General features: G+C 35.8%; 1 protein-coding gene across 1 annotated transcript; it reads right to left on the reverse strand.

Annotated features, from left to right (window-relative positions):
- LOC109726244 (proline-rich protein 4-like) lies at positions 7,375-18,810 on the reverse strand. The gene is made up of 4 exons (XM_020255752.1): positions 17,946-18,810; positions 14,799-14,915; positions 9,096-9,640; positions 7,375-8,072 (listed from the first exon to the last, which is right to left on the reverse strand). The coding sequence occupies exons 1-4, from the start codon at positions 18,585-18,587 to the stop codon at positions 7,691-7,693; spliced, it is 1,686 nt and encodes a 561-aa protein (XP_020111341.1). The 5' UTR covers positions 18,588-18,810; the 3' UTR covers positions 7,375-7,690.

Below are 19,287 nucleotides of genomic sequence, written 5' to 3' on the forward strand. Positions count from 1 at the left end.
ATGGGGACCACTCAACCCTAGGGATACTACTCAATCTTGGGAGGATCGCAACCATTCCAACCATACAATTCTTAATTCAAGGATTAAAAAGTCAGAAGCACCAGACTCTCTATACTTTCTATAACATAGTAGCTCTACACTATATATATATATATATATATATATATAGAGTGAGGCTACTATGCTATCGGAAGCACGGAGCCTTCCGTGCTTCCAGCTCGTTTTCGATGTTGTGACTTTCGAATCGTCGATCGGCTCCGTTAAACTTGATCTAGAGTATTTGAAGTACCTAGAAAATAAATTTTATGATTTTACAATATCATTTGCCTAGTGAACGAAGGAGCTTAAAATCAACGGCTGAAAATAAAAATCTTACAAAATATGATAATATGACATTAAAATTTTAAATCAAAGATATTGATCTTGTTTTATATAGTATAAAGAATTTTCTATCAAAATTTCACGTGATTTGGATATTTCTACACCGTTAAACTTGCAAACGGCTCACTACGACCATTGAAATTTGTTGATTTTGAGCTCATTCGATCACTAGGCAAATGATACCGAAAAATAATAAAATTTATTTTCTAGGTACTTCAAATACTCTAGATCAAGTTTAACGAAACCGATCAACGATTCGAAAGTCGCAACATCAAAAACGAGCTGGAAACACGGAAGGCTCCGTGCTTCCGATAGCATAGTAGCCTCACTCTATATATATATATATATATATAGTGTTTTCTCTTCCCACTTGTGCGGCTCAGATGATGCCACGTGGAAGAGGTGGTCCACGTAGGAGGCTCACGTGCGGGGCCCCGTGCGTCGTAAGTTTAGACCACGTGGGCACGCTCTTCGAGGACGTGCTTCTGATGTGATTTACAAGGGATAGCGTGGGTGCGGGCCCCACCCCGGCGCAGGAGATTGCGACATGTGGCACGCGCCTCCAGGAATCGACGACTTTTTTTTTTTTTTTCCATAAACTTCACATACCACTCCCCGTAATTTCGCATTTTTTATTTTAGTATTCTATAATTTATAGTGTATTAATTTACTATCCTGTAATTTTTTTTTAATCTTTTTATTGGTCCCTCCGTTAATTTTTTGTTAAATTATATACAAAAAATTTCAAATACTTCACCTGTAGTTTATCGAAATTCACTTTAGTATCTCCTTTAGTTTCAACTCTGTCACTAATTAAAAAAAAAAAAATTAGTGGAGCAGATAACAAAAAGAAAAAAAAGAAACTATAGGCACAAAAGTAATACGCTTTAAATCATAAAATATTAAAATAAAAAAGTGCGAAACAACAGAAATAGTATTTGAAGTTTTTTTTTTTTATTAACCTTCTCCTTTTCTAATAATATATTAAAACTCAAAAAGTTAATTTTTATTATTTTTTTGTTTCAGTTTTCAATTACTATCCGATTTTTTGTTTTGGTCCTTAATTTTCTTTTTACTATTGAAATCTAATACTTAACCGTGAAAATCACTTGCGACATCCGTCTCGAATCTTAATCCTTTTTTTTTACACTAATCTTTTATTACTGGATAAAACTTAAGTGGGAAAGTTATTGGAGAGCTTCTGATCTGTTGCCACTTGTTATTTTTGTCTTCAGACAATGATTCATTGAAACTTTTTTAATTAAGGATTATAATATTTCAAAAAAAAATGACACATTAATTTCAATAGATTGTGGCTCCCCAACGAGGTACGCGTCTCTTTACGCACAATCTTATTATTCGCAATATCGTCCTTCATATTTATGACCATTCACAATTGACCGAAAGGCTGTCAAATTTTGACCGTGATTTACACAAATAAGCATAATTTCATTAGAGTTGGTGCGGCTTATTTCATAAAAGATAATAAAAATTTAAACAGTTGTTTCCTATATGCAACATCACATAAAAATCAGTTAGGAACCAAAAAAAGGGAGCAAAATTTAAAAAAAAAAATTTGAGTAAAGGTTGGGGAGGAATAGTGCAATTAACCCTTTTCATCTTTTCTTTCTTAATATATTTTTTTTTCAAACTCAATATTTTATTAAAATTGACATAATTTATTTCATCAAAATTAATAAAAATTTAAATAATTGTTTCTTACCGGCAACGGTGCATCAAAGTCAAAGACTGAAAACGCGATCAAAAATTAGGAACCAACAATGAAATAAATCTTTTTTGTTTTTTATTTCTTAATATATTCTTTTTCAAACTCAACATTTCACTAGAATCAACATGATTTATTTCATCAAAATTAATAAAAATTTAAATAGTTGTTTCCTACCCACAGCAATACGTTAAATTTTTTAAAAAAAATTTGGGAACCAAAATAATAATACAGACAAAGATTGTGAACCAACAGTGCAGTTAACTAGCTAAGTTTATTTCTAAATGAAATACAGGCAAAGATTGTGAACCGACCGTCCCTAGAGTAAGTGGCAAAGGGCTTGGTGGTTGGTACTCGAGACCCAAGTTCGAATCCTAGTTGATTCACATTTCTAGCTAAGTTTATTTCTAAATGAAATAAAACGAAGCGGATAGCAGACTACCTATCTCTCTCTTAAAAAAAAAAAAAAAAAAAAAAAAAAAAAACCAGTGCAGTTTACTCTGAGTAGAGCTACTATACTATCAGAAGCATAAAAAATCTAGTGCTTCCCACTTTTTGATCCTTACATCAGCCCCTTTAATCATTTATAATCTTTGGATTAATACTATTTACACTGGAAGGGCCACTCAACCCTAAAGAGACCACAATCACTCCAACAGTACAATTTTTGATATTAGAATTAAAAAGTCGAAAACAGCAACTTTCTTATGCTTCCAATAGTATAGTACCTCTGTACGTGAACTCTTTAGTCTTTTTTCCATAATATTCTTTTTCACACTCAATGATTCATTTGTATTTTTTACTTTTTTTTTTCTTATTTTTTTGTACCGTTATTATTATTATTATATTATTATTATTTTTAGGGGGGATGTATGTGGAGTGATGTACTACACTGCTGCTGCTGCTGCTGCAGCGTGGGGAAGCGGTGGGTGTGTCGGTACTTTCCGCCATAGCGCTTCCCACCACGTCCACCTTTGCGGCCCCAAACTGAGGAAAACACCTTTTCATGCACACACCCACCACCCAATCAATCACCTTTGCGGCTGGAACCCTTTTCACACACTGCTTACGTACTATCCATTATGTATTATACATAGTTAATTGGTTTTAATTTCATATATATATATATATATATATATAGAGAGAGAGAGAGAGAGAGAGAGAGAGGCTACTATGCTATTAATAACATTAAGCCATTGGTACTACCAAATTTTTGGCCATTAGATTAAGAGATGTGCGGTTAGGATGATATGGACTCCTTTGGGTTGAGTGGGTGGTTGGTTGAATAGTATAATCTACCAAGCTATAGAGAGAGAGAGAGAGAGAGAGTCCGGTTGGGATACTATCGATAGCACCAAGCGTTTGGTGCTATCAAATTTTCTGCCGTTAGATTTAACCCTTTGACTATTTTCACCCATTAAATTATATTATTAAACCAATAACCTACTCAACCCTAAAGAGCCTACATTATCCTAACTATACATTTTTTCATCTAAAGACCGAAAACCTAATAGTACTAATAGCTTGGTGCTATTGATAGTATTCCAGCTGGAATACTATCAATAGCACCAAGCTATTAGTGCTATTAGTTTTTTAGTCTTTGGATTGAAAAATATGCGGCGGTTAGGATGATGTGAGCCCCCTAGGGTTGAGTGGGTGGTTGATTGAATAGTATAATCTACCAGGCCAAAATAATCAAAGGGTTAAATCTAATGGTGGAAAACTCGATAGCACCAAGTCCTTGGTGCTATTGATAGTATTTATGAATATATATTTCTATAATGTTCAACTTTTATGTGTTGTTTCTGTAAAAATCAAAATATTTTCAAATATGTTCATGCTGTTAGAACCAGTTAGAAAAATTTAGTTAACCATAAGTTAAATTCTTAACTCTGATTAATTTATGAGAAAATTTGACATTTTTGTCCCTATTATATTACACAGTTGTGGATTTTGGAGGGACATATTTGTGATACCAAAATTGACATTTCACTTAGAAATTAAACAGTTCTATAACGGTAACAAATTGAAAGGACATATTTGAAAATATTAGAACTTTTGCAGGAACAACATATAAAAGTTAAAGTTTGTAGGGGTATATTTGCAATTCAATATATTTGCAGGGACATGAATGCATTTAACGCTAGTTAATTTGAGCTTCTTCCAAAAGCTAAAGTAGGTGTAAATTTAAGGGTAAACTTTAAATAACATCCATGTGGTTTCATATTTTTTTATTTTAATACTCTGTGATTTAAAGTGTATCAATTTAGTACTATATTGTTTCTTTTTTTTTTTCCGTCAGCTCCTCTGTTAACTTTTCGTTAAATTATATACAAAAAAATTCAGATACCCCACCTATAGTTTATCGAATATTCATTTTAGCACTTTTTAGTTTTTACTTTTGTCACTAATTTAACGAAAAAATTAGTAGAGGGGATAACAAAAAAAGAAAGAAAAAATAAAATCATAATGTACGAAAGTGAGAAAGTGTGAAACCACAAGAATGGTATTTGAAGTTTTTTTCTAAATTTAAATAGAAAAGGCCTAGATTTAAGGTCTCAAATCAATAACTATATATAGTCGAGATCACATTTTTAAAATGAGTACTTGTAAAGTTTTACGAACTTCAAAAATTAATTTTCTATGTATCAGGATTTTCTTTCTTAAAAAGATGTACAATATGAAAAACTCAAGACACACACTTTAAAAAAGTAATAATTTTTTTATGTGCAGATCTTTTATATGTTCGGCAGTTTAGATCTTCATTTTGAAACTCATCTGATAAGATTTTAGTTTGTGCAAGATCGAAGCGCGTAAGTTAAAAATGTGTAATTTACTCTTGATTAACTAATTAGCTAGCACTAAAATGGAAGTACTATATTCAAAACTAAAAAGAATTTTGAGGGGAAAAAAAAAAAAAGAAGAAATCCTTAGTTCCGGCAAAGTCAAAAAGTTTTCTGAATTCAGGGACCTACGCCTACGCTACAGAGTGTTTAATGTCCTCATCTTCAGGCCGTAGGTTTTGACTTCGAATCGTGTCGCAAACGAAAAAGAGTGCGTATGTGTGGGCTACAGACATTCTCGATAAAACAAGGCCATAGGTTTTGAATTCAAACCGTGTCGCAGACGAAAAAGAGTGCGTATGCATGGGCTACAAATATTCTCGATAAAATAAGGCCATAGGTTTTGAATTCAAACCGTGTCGTAAACGAAAAAGAGTGTGTATGTGTGGACTACATACATTCTCGATAAAACAAGGTCATAGATTTTGACTTCAAACCGTGTCGCAAACGAAAAAGAGCGTGTATGTGTGGGCCACAGACATTCTCGATAAAAAGAACTTTATTGCAAGAGCTCTTGTGAATTCAATGATCTTTTTGCTTCTGCAAATCTATACCTTTATTCCAAAAGAAGTAAAACTATTATTTCTTCTATCATCTTATATAAGTTTTTTTTTTCCATTTTATTCTACGTAACATACATTTGGAGATAAAAATACATCTAATTTATTCTATGAATAACATATTGAAAAATTGGCCCATGATGATGCATAATGATTGCTTCTATTATCTTACATAACACGACACGACGTTACTATGCCACCGACACCTTATTGGTCGTATGTTTGAATTTCTACGCGCTCATAAATTTATGACTCGTGTCTCTGGCCTAAGATTTCGGCTCTATTTGAGATTGGAGTAAAATTGTGTTACCTGTAGCGAGAAAATACGACAAGAAAAATATCATTTTTTTTCTGTATCCAATATCATGATTTGAATATGGCAATAAGTGGAAAATAAAAAAGCATCTTTCTATATATTTGTGACCCAGTTGTTTCGTTTTTTTCTAAAAGTGTTAGACAGACCTCATCATCAAATTGGTCCTCAATATTTTATGTTGGTTTGGGGGTATGGAATCTAAGAGCAAATTTGGAAAGAAAAAAGATTTTTTTTTTAGTGTACAAAAATTAAAGAGGAAATGAAGGAATAAAGAAATAAATAAATAAGCTTGGGAACATCATGCGCTAATACCTAGAGCAAAAATAGGGAATTTAGAAAAAGATGAGAATCAAATGAGGGGGTTTGGGAAATGATAAGAATCAGCTTTTTAGTGGAAGTTAAATCTCTTATTCTCCTCTACACATTCATATTCTCTTTGGCTCACAGCTTGTTTATAGCTTGTTTGCATCCTACTTTTTTTTTTTTTGTATTTTTTTCATACATTGAATTGAGTCTCATTCAAGATGCATATATAAAGTTGGACTCAAGGTGCATATATAAATTTAGACCTAGGCGAAATAAATTATTTAATGATATCCTATTTGACATAATAACTTTCTATTAAAAATAATATATTCGGGTTTTAAGTCTTCTTTTCAAAATAAAATGAACCTATAAAATCATGAATATCAAGGTCTTTTAAAGAAACAAAAATCAAACTCCTACATTTCAATTATATATTTTTTTTAAAAAAAAAATCGTACTGGACAAGTTATTATTGAATAATTTGTCCTGATATCTAAATATCATGCATTCATTGGTGTTTTCTGATTGATTATTACTACTTTGGATTCATATGATAATTCCTTTGGTTTTCCATAATTCTCTTTTCATTGGCCTAAGTAAGAACAAAAAAATTTGCATGGTTAGTCCTTGCACTATCATAATATTGTGGTTTAATTAGAGCCGCATAGTTTTCTTGCAAAACAAACTTTAAAAATCTCATTTCGAGTATATATACGATAACAAAAAAAATGCCCTTTCAGAAGAGTAAAATGATCATTTTGTAGGAAAAAACTTGCAATATTTTCGAATCGAAGGCTAGGCGCAAAATTGCAATATATGAGAAAGATCGAGGACAAAAGTTACTGGCCCGCGTTCACGCAAAGCGGAATCGGACGAGGGCCGAATTCGAGCGATGTCGTGCCGGGCCACAATTTTCAGACCCGCGGCCCGGCACAGCCATTGAGAGCCTGCACGGCACGAGCCGAGCCCGCGCCAGCCTAATATTTTCTCTTTTTCTTTTTGGTCCTTTTCATTTTCTAGGTTTTATAGAATTTTAAAGGAAGTAAAAGACCAAAAGATCCCTCTAATACGTAGTAGATGTTTTACAACTATTAGAGAGGTATTATAGTAAAAAAAAAAAAAAAAAAAAAAAAATCAAAATTTATAAATCTTTTCAATATACTCATAGAAAATTTAAGAGTTACATTTTTTAGCAAATGAAAATACAAAAATCGATCAGGTAATCGCTACCAGAGCAAGCAATTCAACAAAATTCTTGATTTAACCGATCGCAACAATTCAAATCAGAACAGAAAATTGAAGTTTGAGGAATCGAATCGAATATAGCAATTATTTTCTAACAAAATAATCAAGCATAGAAGAGCACAAGCAATTTTTCATTTTTTTCCAATTCACAAGATTTGCAGAGCTGCAATTTTCATCAGAGCAACCATCATCTTGTAACATGGCAAGACAGTCCTAACAGTTGGGCCCAAGAGAGATATAGAGAGAGAGAGATGCAAGAGCGCTTACAGAAGTTAGACATACAAACCAGTGACTTCTAGAATCCTCTGGAACATCAGCGGTATGCGGGGGAAGGTCCCGCGAACGAGTAGAGGGAGGAGACGGGCATGTTCTGCAAATCAACACGGCTTGAGACCGGCCTCCGCAAGCTCTCGGCAGCATATGCGCGGTTCGGATCCTCATAGACTGTCGTGTAATAGGTCTGCTGAGAGGGAGGGGGCAGGGCTTGCTGAGGAGCCAACTCAGCTGCTGCGGAATGTGTCGGCGCGTGGCTGATGGCAGACCGCTCGGGGTAGTACATCTCGTGCACATGATCAGATCGAGGCGGCGGCGGCGGCGGAGGGGCCACTTCGCCCTCCCGGGCCGTTAATTGCCGGTAGTCCCTTCCTTGGAGCTGGTCCCTCGGAATCACCTCAGGGACGAGTCTATACGCAATACTGAAGGGAAAACAAGCGTAAAAATTGAGCAGAAGAGTTACAAATCGTATGCTACCGCGAAGTTGATCAATGTTTAAGCTGTGCCATATACAATGAAGCATCGACAAAAATACTTATAGATGACCATGAAAATACTTATGAAACTTGTACATGCAAACATGAAGCAATATATGGCCAATTACTTTCCAACTCCGTTCATCATAGTAGTAGTAAATGTGAACTAAAGAATAAAGGCAAGAATGTGAAACTTGGTCGTCAAAGAACTGGTTATCATCGATATGACATATGTAAGTTGAAAAAAATGTGGAAGCATGGGATGCAAACAAAAATTTTGCAATCAACTACTATTTACAAAAGTCCCTAGTAACAAAAAAAGCCTAATAACAACCTTCCTGATCCACAAATTTCCACCTCAAAATAGCTCCATAAGTTACACCAGTTAGACCTTCATTTTTCTCTCTGTTTACCATTGTCATTCACAGCAGAAAACAACCTATGCCGACTAAAACGAATGAAATTACAACTCACTGCTACAAACACAATCTATTCCAAGGAATAAACAAGGTAAAGGATTGAAGTTACTGAATTCCTTTTGTCTTCTCGCAAATGGTTCGAGTTGGCACGTACCAGATTTCCAAGTTCAGTATTACTCTTTATCAGTTTCTTTTGCATAATTGGTGTTTGGAGCTGGATGATTCTCACAGGGTAAGTTCTTATCTGACCATTTATTCTTCTAATTAAGATTCTCTAAAAATTACCGAACAAAATAATTGCTCAGTTAAATGTTAATTGCTAAAAATTTTTGGGTGAATGCAGCTTCTCCAATTACTCATGTTCAAATACATCTAAGGAATTTTGAATTACAACTAAATTATTCAGAGATTTAAACGCAGAGAAAGCGATCCGATATCTAAACAGAATACGAACAAAGAGTTAAATTACAAATAAATCAAGCATAAAAGCAACTACACTATGTGCTAATATTTTTATGGAGGGGGGGGGGGGCGCGGAGACCGTACATACCGCTCAGCTTGAACAGGGTTTTCAGGATAGTAAGCTCGCACAGCTTCCACTTGATATGGATCACTTACGGGAGCTGGATAATATGGATCATTAGGAGGCAGGACGGCCACATGAACAGGTGGAGGTTCCGGAGCAGCAGGTGCAAATCGGTGGTGTGCATATGGATCAACTACAACCGGAGGAGGTTGATGTGCGTATGGATCCGCTACAAGAGGGGGAGGTTGATGTGCATATGGATCAGCTGGAAGAGGGAGAGGTTGATGTGCGTATGGATCAGCTACACGAAAAGGAGGTTGATGTGCGTATGGATCAGCTACACGAAAAGGAGGTTGATGTGCATATGGGTCAGGTGCACGAGGGAGAGGCTGATACACATATTGGGGCTCGACTTGAGGTGGAGCTTGTAACACCTGTCCGCATCTATACGGATCCTCGGGAGGCGGCAAATGAACAACAGGAGGTGGGGGAAGCCTCTCAATGTACTGCACGGGTGCTGGCGGCGACACTAAATTAATGGGCCTGAATAAGTCCAGCAATTTACGGACCTACAACATGCGCAAGAAGTAACTTAAACAACAAAAAGACTATTAATAACAATTAGCAAGGGAAAGTATATGTAAAGGACGATGATCTCCCTTCTAAGCCTCCAACACCTTTTTACTGTAGGGACCTTCACATACATCCCTGCAAAATCTCTTTTATATGTGTGTGCGCGCGTGTGTATATGCATATAGAGAGAGGGAGAGAGCTAGGCTGAAATACTTCTAGAAGTAAACGAGCCCATTTTCTTCTGCATTGTTTCTAGCAATAGGGCATCCGAATCAACAATCGGCATTTTTAAACATGATCGAGGGTATTCAAACATTTTAAGTTTCAAGCTTTATAATTTTTTATATCGTTTGCCAAGTCTTCAAGTGGTTCGAAAGTTCGATATTTTTTAATTGGCTGATATAAAATAAATTTGACACCACAGGATCACTAGAAAAATAAAATCATAAAATCGTGAAATTTAATTTCTAGGAAGTTTAAATAGCATAGATCATGTTTAAGGAAGTCAATCATCGATTCAGATAGGGGTGTAAACGAGCCGAACACGAGCGAGCTGGGGTCGGCTCGTGTTTGGCTCATTTAATAAACGAGTCAAACACGAGCTGGCTCGTTAAAGTATCAAGTCGAAAAATTCAGCTCGTGTTTAGCTCGTTTATTAACGAGCCGAACACGAGCTGGCTCACGAGCTGGCCAACGAACAATAAGTTAAACGGATAATATTGAATATATATAAAAAATAAACTTATAAAATCTTATCCATTAAATTTTGATCTAATAGTTGAAACTTTACATATAAATTAGTCTTTTTATAATTGAGTTCGTCTTTATATTTTTATTTTGCTAAAAATTAAATAATAAAAATATATATTATATATATAGTTATTTATTTATATATATAAATATAAATTAAATAAACTATATAAATATAAAATATATGCATTCGAGCTGTTATCGAGCCGAACACGAGCGAGTTGACCGCAGCTCGTGTTCCGCTCGTTTAATAAACGAGCCGAAAAATTCAACTCATGTTCGGCTCGTTTACTAAACGAGTGATTCGATCTCGAGCTCATTTCGAGCCAAACACGAGCTGGCTTGCGAACAACGAGCTGGATTGCCACCTCTAGATTCAGATGTCCTATCACCAGAAACGATGCAGAAATAAACTGCTCCTTTTACTTCCAAAAGTATTCCAACTTTAGTATACACACACACACATACATACATACATATAAATATATAGAGTTCAGCTATGGTACTTTCAAAAGCACCAAGCACCTGATACTTGTATGATTTCCCCCATTAAATTTACCCCATTGACCATTTCCATCTGTTAGATCATACTATTCAACCAACCACCTACTCAATCTTACGGGACCACAATTATCCTAACCACATATCCCTTAATCCAAGGGCTAAAAACCTACGAGCACCAGTGACTCGTACTCTTAGAAGCATAGGAGCTCAATTCTACACAAACACACACACACACACACACACACACACATATATATATATATATAATGGAGCTAAAATACTATTGATAGTATAAGAATAGTGTTTAATTATCAAATTTTGACCATTGGATGCCTAGGGTTTAGTGGGGGTCGGTGGAATAGTAATAATTCAAAGGTGTAATAGTAATACCTAAAGGTGAAAAAGTTGATAGTAAACATTATTCATATACTATCAATAGTGTACTAGCTCAACTCTACATATTACGCGCGCACGCATACACACACATCAAACAAGACTGGTATCTTTCGAAAGCACGAAGGCCTTTGTGCATTTTAGTTGTTTTCAAAGATAGGACTTTTGAGCCAACGATCGGCTCTGTTAGACTTGATATAGAGTATTTGAAGCGCTTAAAAATAAATTTCGCGATTTTTCAATATCATTTACCTAGTAATAAAGGGGCTCAAAAATTACAATTTCAATGGTTGAAGTGAGCCATTTGCAAATTTAACGGTATAAAAATATCCAAATCAAGTAAAATTTTGATAGAAAATTCCTTAAATTATATAATATAAGATCAATATCTTTGATCTAAAATTTTAGTGTTATATCATCACTTTTTATAAGATTTTTATTTTCAATTGACGATTAGTTCTTTTAATCACTAGGTGAATGATATCAAAAAATCACAAAATTTGTTTTCTAGATACTTCAAATACTTTAGATCATTTAATGAAGCCGATCGTCGAATCGGAAGTCCTATCATCCAAAACAACTCGAAAGCATGGACCGTGCTTTTGAAAGCACACAAGCCGACCTCTATATATTTATACATACATACATACATACATATATATACACACACACACATACACATATACATACGCATACACATACACACACATACATACATATATATGTATATATATTTGTATATATGTATATGTACAACGTATGAGTATATATTACTATATGTATATGTATATATATAGGCTTGTGTGCTTTTAGAAGCACAGTGACCTCTGTGCTATCATGTTGTTTTCAATGTTGGGACTACCAAATCAACGATCAACTGCTTTAGAATTGATCTAGAGTATTTGAAGTATTTAGAAAATAAACTTCACAATTTTTCGATATCATTTACGTAGTGATCGAAGAGGCAAAAATCAACAACTTCAACAATGGTCAGCCACTTGCAAGTTTAACGGTAAAAAAATATCTAAATCACATAAAAATTTTGATAGAAAATCATGTATACTATATAAAACAAGATCAAAATTAGCTGTGAACACGATATAGTCGTGGTAAAACATTTGCAAGTTTAACAGTGTTAAAATATCCAAATCACATGAAATTTTGATAGAAAATTCTTTATACTATATAAAACAAGATCAAAATTAGCTGTGAACACGATATAGTCGTGGTAAAACATTTGCAAGTTTAACAGTGTTAAAATATCCAAATCACATGAAATTTTAATAGAAATATTCAAATCACGTAAAATTTTAATAGAAAATTCTTTATATTATATAAAACAAGATCAATATTTTAATCTGAAACTTTAGTATCATATGATATTTTTATTTTTAGCCGTTTATTTTGAGCCCTTTCGATCACTACATAAATAATAAGAAAAAATCACGAAATTTATTTTCTAAATACTTCCAACACTCTAGATCAAGTCTAACAGAACTGATCGTCAATTCGAAAGTCCCAGCATCGAAAACAACTTGATACCACGAAGGCCACCGTGCTTCTGAAAGCACACGTATTTGTGCGCATATATATATATATATATATATATATATATATATATATATATATATATATAGAGAGAGAGAGAGAGAGAGAGAGAGAGTTGAGATGGAATATTATTGATAGTATTTGAGCTCTTTTACTATCGATTTTTTAGCCGTTAGATCTACACTTTAATCAATTCCACCCTTTAGATCATACTATTCAACCAACTATCCACTCAACCCTAGGGGGACCACCACTAAACCCTAGGGGACCCGGACCATATTCTAACCCTACAATTTTTCATTCAAGCGTTAAAAACTCGATAGCAGAAAAATCCAAAGACTATAATAGTATTCCAGCATATATAAATATATATATATATATATATATATATATATATATATATTATATAGAATTGAGCTAGAATACTTTTAGAAGCACCAACCCTTTGTGCTTTTAGATTTCTAACCTTTTGGATCTACTCCATTACCAATAGCCTTTGGATCAAACACTATTCCACCTACCACCACCTACCACTATCATCTCAACCCTACATCTCTCCATCCAATAGCTAAAAACTCAAAAGCACCACTCCCTTGGTGCTTTTGAGAGTATTCTAGCTCAACTATATATATATATATATATATATATATATATATATATATATATATATATATATATATATATATATATATATATATATATATATATATATATATATATATATATATATATATATATATATATATATATATATATATATATATATATATATATATATATATATATATATATATATATATATATATATATATATATATATATATATATATATATATATATATATATAGTCCGTCTACTATACTCTTATAAGTATAGACCCTTTTATACTCATAAGTTATCGGCCGTTAGATCTACCCCTTTGACCATTTTCACCCATTAGATTATACTATTCAACCAACCACGTATTCAACCCTAAGGGACTACTATCATTCTAACCGGGGACTATCATCCTAACCGCACATCCCTTCATCCAACGACCAAAAATTTATGAGTACAAAGGGATCTATACTCATAAGAGTACAGTAGCGCTAGCATATATATATATATATATATATATATATAGAGAGAGAGAGAGAGAGAAAGAGAGAGAGAGAGAGAGAGAGAGAGAGAATTGAGCTGGAATACTATCGGTAGCAAACGAGCTCCGTTGTCACCCATTTGTTTTCGATGATGGAGCTTCCAAATCAACGATCGGCATCGTTGAAAATGATCTATACCACTTAAAGTATCTAGAAATCAAATTTCATACTTTTTCGATATTATTCTCTTATCCATCAAGTGGGCGTAAAAATGAACGGCTGAAAATGATTATCTTCTAAAAAGTGATGATAGAAATTTTGTAATCAAGATCGAGAGTATAGATCTTGTTCTAAATAATTTAAAGAATTTTCTAACCAAAATTTAATTGAATTGAATAGCTTTACACCGTTAAACGAGAAAACGCCTCATATCTACTATTAAAATTACAAATTTTGAAACCCTTTGATCATTAAATCAATAATGTCAAAAAGATTTGAAATTTGGTTTCTAGATACTTTAAGTGGTATAGATCATGTTCAACGGTGCCGATCATTGATTTGAAGGCTCCATCATCGAAAACAAATGGGTGGCAACAGAGCTCGTTTGCTACCGATAGCATTCCAGCTCAACTCTCTATATACGAAGGGTTATTCAATTCATAAAGAGAGTCAAGCTTCGCATTTGAAAGGCCTTTTCAAAGAGGGCAAATTTTAGTATGAGGTACATATATGTAAGAAATAAAGTCCTTGAAGGCTACATGTGAAATTCAAATTTTGCAAACAAATATGTATGAAAATACATAATTAGCTAGGGTGTATGTAAAAAACCTTTTCTTCTTCTATTCCTCCTACATAAAGAAGTTAAAGAATCCCAACTCACTTGTTTTGAGTTAAGCTGAGGGGTGAACTTGCCCTTTGACTTGTAGTTGTCTTCTATAGCATGCTTAAAAGTGCCCTCCGGTAAAGGAAGACAATCCTTGTCAATCCTAAATTTTACCTGCATAGGATAAACTCTTGTATTAGTTTACTATCATAGAAGTAACCTCTTAGCCATTCATAATCTCCAAAAAGAGGGATCTTCCACATCCGCTAACACATTGTGAGGTCATCGCCAGTATCAATAATTTTTCTTCAACATCACAAAGCATAGATAAAATCTACTCAGACAAATTACAAAAGCTTTTAAATGAAACCGGCATTATTAATATTATCACCTTACATAAGAACCAATGCTCTTTTATGAACTTAAAAAATTTCCAAAACAAAACCAACTCCAAGAAAACATAAAACTTAAAAATGACAAGATAGGCCTATTGCAATCGTTAGCAATTACCCGAAATAGTCTTTTGTAATGTTCGACTTACTGAGGACTATATGGTCCGCTTTCCTTTGAGTTTCATTACGAACAAGTATAAAATGGCAAAATTAGATTAGTGCAAGTTGCACCGGTTGTCCTTTATAATGAATCTAGTTCCACTTTAGTCCTTAAACTCTTATTTGAACTATTCAATAGTTCAAACTTCACAAAATGTTACACTCAAGTCCTTCCATCGAGTTTTTCCATCGAATTGAGGCAAGGACTTGAAACCAAATAAAATCAGAAAATACGTAACATCGCCAACCTCCGATCACATATCTAAAAAATTGTTGACAAGAAAAGAGTCGAATCCCAGACAAATCAAAAATAGACATAGGTAACATCTTAACATTTTTTTTCCACTTAACGAGTTAGTCAACCAACTTTTCGTTGAAAATTCATCATTCTCCATCAAGTATTGCACCTAAATACTTAGCTCTTCGATAAACATACCCTAATATACTCAATTTAGTTATACATTGAAGACATGCAATGGATAGTCAAAGCCATGCCCTTACCCAATATCTTATGTTCACGAAACTTTAATGTCCTTCAAATAAAAAAGAAAATCCACATTGACTATTGGCAACATATAGCTTGACCTTGTCTTCAAAACCAAAAGAGCTCGTAATACCAATCCCTCCAACACTTCAACAACTCTTGCCATCAGCAAAAAAGAGTTATCCAATTTAATTGGTCAAAATAAGACGCATTATCTTTAACTTGTTACGAAACTAGATTCATCACCACAGCTGCCAATTAGATTTGCTCACGTAATTCCAACCTCTCCTCCTTATTCAAATCAGTATGTGCTTGATTCTTACTTTGAGAGACTTCAACCAAAAAGATGAGAGACATCCAGCCAAATCTTTTACTTGTCGAGTGACTCAAGTCAATCCCAACTTGGTTCATTGAGTCTAGTCAAGTCTCAAAAACTACTAACTGAGAAAATTAGGAATGGCTTCATGCCTTCAATTCTTTAGTTAGCTTACCTAGCCTTGACCAATTTCATAGTGTAGCTATTTTTTAGTTCACTTGGCCGCATCAAACTTACAATAGCTCAAAACATCCCAACTTACGTAGGTTCAAGTATGCAATTTTCTCTTTGCCTATAATCTTGGCCTAACCATGCTTGGTAAGCTGATGTTTTCTCAGGTCTACCGACGATAATCATTTCTCTTCATCTAGCGGCTCAAGAATCCTAAAAATGTATTATACCTACATTAGCTTCAACACGAGACTACAATAAATCTAAAGAGAGATGGCAATAATGGAGATAGCACTAACGTGCCAAATGGAAGTTAGCCATGACACTGAAAAAGTAGTAAGGGGTCAATTGTGTAGTGGACCATAATTGCTACAACCATATGGAGAGACAAAGATATTGGGCAAATTAGTAATAGTACCGACAGCACTAGTGGCAACAGCAACAATGATAAGCAATACTGGCAATGATGGCAATAATAGAGATGATGGTAGCAGGAGGAGCTAATAGTGATGGTAATGGCAAAGGCGGAGATAATAGTAACAATCTAGCAACAATACTAGTCATAATAGCGGCAACAACCATGGGAGTAGTTGTAATGATAAAATTTTGATAACCATTGAGGAAGTGGTGATAGTGATGACAATAATAATAGCCAAAATATCGTTTGTGCTATAGAAGACGATTGTTGTGGCAGCGATGAAGGGCGATAGAGGCTGCAACTATAGTAGGATATGGCACTTGCAATAGTAGTAGGAACTGTAGTCGTGGCAACAGCGGCAATGCTAGTTCAGAGGCAAGGACAGTGTTGGTTGGTGGTGGTAGAAGTAGCAGGGAGGGTGGCAACAGCAGTAGTTTGGCGGTAGTGGTGGGTGACGACAATAATAGCAACACTCTGATAATGGAAATGGCAGTGAAAAATGACGCTTGCAATTGAAGTACATCATTTACAAGTGGCAAAAATGCAATCAAAGTATGCGCAAACTTTCATAATCGAAAGGCCTAAGCTAGTTCATTTCATTTGGAGCCTAAAGCGAGCTGCTTGTGAACGACTCAATTCGAAGATTGTCTAATACTACAAATATCAAAACTAAGTGAGTGAGACCTTGTTTCTCAAACTTCCAACTAAAGCACAAGTTGCTTACAAGTGGAAAGCTCATTAATAGACCCAGAGGCAATGGATATAGCAATGGTGGTATCTATGCTTGTTGGGAGATCGACAATAGTGGTAACAACCGTGATGGTGATGGTGAATAAAGTGGTAACGATAAGGACAAGTACAGTTGAAGTATTGCCTGTTTATGGCACAATCAAGATGTATCTTTGTCCACACAAATATGATTGCCCAAATAGGTACTGAATTTCCACATTTTACAAAAGATAATTTTCAGGGAATCCTATAGTCTGGCCATGTCAGATGCTACTGTTGAACAAGCATAGGAACCTAACATTCCTAGTCCGCAAAACCCCGGTAGCATAAAGGATGCCATCAACCAAATGGCCTCCAAGAAAACAAGAGCCCAATTCCATTATTTCAACAAAATTTATTATTTCAACAAAATTGATAAGCAGCCATCTACCGTGAGTACCACCACATGCATAATTATGGCAGAGGCAATATGTTCGATAACTTGCTAAAAAAAAAACTAAACTAAGAGCAGGAATGTACCCAAAAGCTCAATTACCTGAGAAGGAAATGCTCCGTTGAACGCCTCCGGAGCCAGGTTGAGCCCACCTTTTGATGTAGCCCTGTACACCCCATACAGAAGCTTCAAATCAAAGTCATAGAGGAATAGCTTGGCCCCAAGCTTGATCTTCTCGACGTCCTCAATTCTCCACCTAGGAAGCCCAAAGACCCGGTAGCGGTAGCACTCCGGCTTCGTCCTCGCACTGCACATAAAGATGAACCCCGAGCTCTTCTCCACAGGCTCCTTAACCTTATTCGCATCTCCTTTCTTATTTACCTTATTACCGTCAACCGCAGGTTTGGACGCGGAGCCCTTACGCTCCTCTCCTTTGCTATTAACAACCGCAGCTGCCGATTTAGATGCGGAGGCGGAAACGGAAGCCGAGGCCAGGTCCTTGGCCTGGGCTCCCCCATCCTCTGCCGCCACCGATGCCGCCGCGGAGGGAGGCACTGCCGCCACCGATGCCGCCGCGAAGGGAGGCACAGCCATGGGCTTATTCTTCTTAGCCTTAAACCTCTTCTTGCTTTTATTCGAAGGCCCAGCGCCCGGGGTTCGAGGAGCCCCCACTGCTGCCGCTGCGGCCGCCGAAGCCACGGCCTTGGCCTTTCCCTTGTTCTTAAACTTCTTTGGCTTCACCATTGGCACCTCCAAGAACGAAGGGATGCAAAGCAACAAATCCACCTCTCTCACCTTCTCTACAAGGAAGAAGAGCTCCCTCCCAACGGAGAAGACGATGTACACCGCGCGAATCAGGGGAGAATCAGATCGTAAACCCTAAATCGGAGCGCGGAGAATGCCTAAACCCTAACGAAGAGTCGAACCCTAAACCCTAACCCCTTAAACCTAAGAGAGAGAGAGAGTGTGTGTGAAAGTCTGAAGTATGAGAGAGAGGCGAAGAAAAAAAAAAAAAAAAAAAAAAAAAAAAAAAAAAAAGAGGTGNGGGGGGGGGGGAGGGGGGAGAGAGAGGGTGTGTACCTGCGCAGTTGATGATGGCTGAGGCCGAGAAAGAGCGGAGGAGAGCGAGCGAGGAGTATATATAAAGCTCGGTAAGGGGCCGAGGATCGGGGAAATTTAACGGCTGGGATGAAGGTAGCGGGAGGATGTGGACCGTTCGATGGACGGTGAGGGGACGACGATGGGGCAAATTTGACGGCTGGGATCAGAAGAATAGGAGGACGTCGACCGTTCGATGAAGGACACGTGTACTGCGGATTCCTTGCAAGCACGGTGGGGGGAGGAATTTAACGGCTGGGATCNGGGGAAATTTAACGGCTGGGATGAAGGTAGCGGGAGGATGTGGACCGTTCGATGGACGGTGAGGGGACGACGATGGGGCAAA

The sequence above is a fragment of the Ananas comosus genome, linkage group 21 (assembly GCF_001540865.1).
Source record: "Ananas comosus cultivar F153 linkage group 21, ASM154086v1, whole genome shotgun sequence".
NCBI lineage: Eukaryota > Viridiplantae > Streptophyta > Magnoliopsida > Poales > Bromeliaceae > Ananas > Ananas comosus.